Source organism: Myotis davidii, unplaced genomic scaffold (genome assembly GCF_000327345.1).
Source record: "Myotis davidii unplaced genomic scaffold, ASM32734v1 scaffold281, whole genome shotgun sequence".
Classification (NCBI taxonomy): Eukaryota; Metazoa; Chordata; class Mammalia; order Chiroptera; family Vespertilionidae; genus Myotis; species Myotis davidii.
In genome coordinates, this window is record NW_006293784.1 from 7,165,478 (window position 1) to 7,166,697 (window position 1,220).

Consider the following 1,220-nt stretch of genomic DNA (forward strand, 5'->3'; position numbering starts at 1 on the left):
TAGAAATACAGGATGCACGAATCCTCTTTGAACCGATCGTGGGTAATTTGGAGATCTTTATCTCCTGACGAGCCTTTTTAGAAGAGGGTAGATTTAGAGGGCAATGTAGGAACATTTATTTATGCTGCACAAAAGGTCTTTATCATCTGTATGCAAACCTGTTATCAGGCTTAAAAAACACTGTCAGATTCCCAGTGATATTTTCATATCCCTTCAACAGAAGCAGAGAAAAGGGCTGAAAGGTTTCTTTGGATATCAAAGGGAAAGGGAGAGGGAAAGAAAGCACTGCTACAGTTCTGCATTGAGAGAGGTTGGGCGGGGGGGGGGGAGACCCTATGGTTTGTTTTGCTAAATTGTTGGCGGTTCCCTGGCCATGGCAACACACGGCCAAGAAGGCAGAAGGCTGGAGCAGCTCAGCGTCTCTACATACAGGGCAGGCTGAGCAGTGTACGCGCAAGCAGTAGGTCCTACCAGCGTTGGCTGGGACTCATTTGATTGCCTGCAAGCCACTGCTTTAAAAAATGTAATTCATTCAAAAGGGCGCTGACCTCTCCTGCTCTGGTCTTGTTTCCAGGTTTTGGCAAGAAGCCCTGGAAGGGGAATCTGAGCCCTTTCCTCCATGGTCAACCCGGGACGGGAGCTCTGCCCTGGAGGAGCCCAACACACGGGCCTGGGGGCTCCTTCTCTCTGGCTGACTCCCTCTCCTTCTACCCTCTGACTCCAGATAAAGACAGGGGCTCTGTTCCCAGTGGTTTCTCATTCCGTCACTCACCTTTCATACCACTACCTTCTTCTTGGAATGTGTTACGAGCAGTGGTCTGATCTTCTAAGTGTTCACTCCCACCACTTCCTGAAGAGGCTACACTGCTTTGTGGAGACAGGGGGGCATGATCGGATGGGAGGCACTGGGGTCCTCTAGCTCGCAAGTCCTCATGAGACATCCATCCATGTCCTAGAGGCTGGTTTGGCACATTCATGGGTGGGGTAAGGGACACAGATCGTTTCAAAGGGCTGTGGTGTGCCTGGCCTGAGAGAACTGGAAAATAAAAATAAAATGAAATAGGTTATTGCCCCCCCTTGAGTCTGGGCCATAGAAGAACCCACAATACCCCTGAGAGAAGCCGCTAGCTGTCTCACAACTCCATCAGTGGTCACAGAGGCTGCAGGCCTGGCTGGGTCCTTCCCTTGGGGGTGGATATAAGGGTCCTGCCTGGACCTCT

General features: G+C 50.9%; 1 protein-coding gene across 2 annotated transcripts in view; it reads right to left on the reverse strand.

The window, feature by feature from the left end:
* The window catches only part of SAMD4A (sterile alpha motif domain containing 4A), an 82,695-nt gene that overhangs the window by 49,672 nt on the left and 31,803 nt on the right, over positions 1–1,220 (reverse strand). The window contains exon 2 of one of the 2 annotated variants that reach the window (XM_015566506.1): positions 773–1,036. The exons of the other annotated variant lie outside the window; for it this stretch is intronic. Coding sequence (XP_015421992.1) covers positions 773–1,036 — 264 coding nt within the window. The remainder of the gene's footprint in view (positions 1–772; positions 1,037–1,220) is intronic. 2 annotated transcript variants of the gene reach the window in all.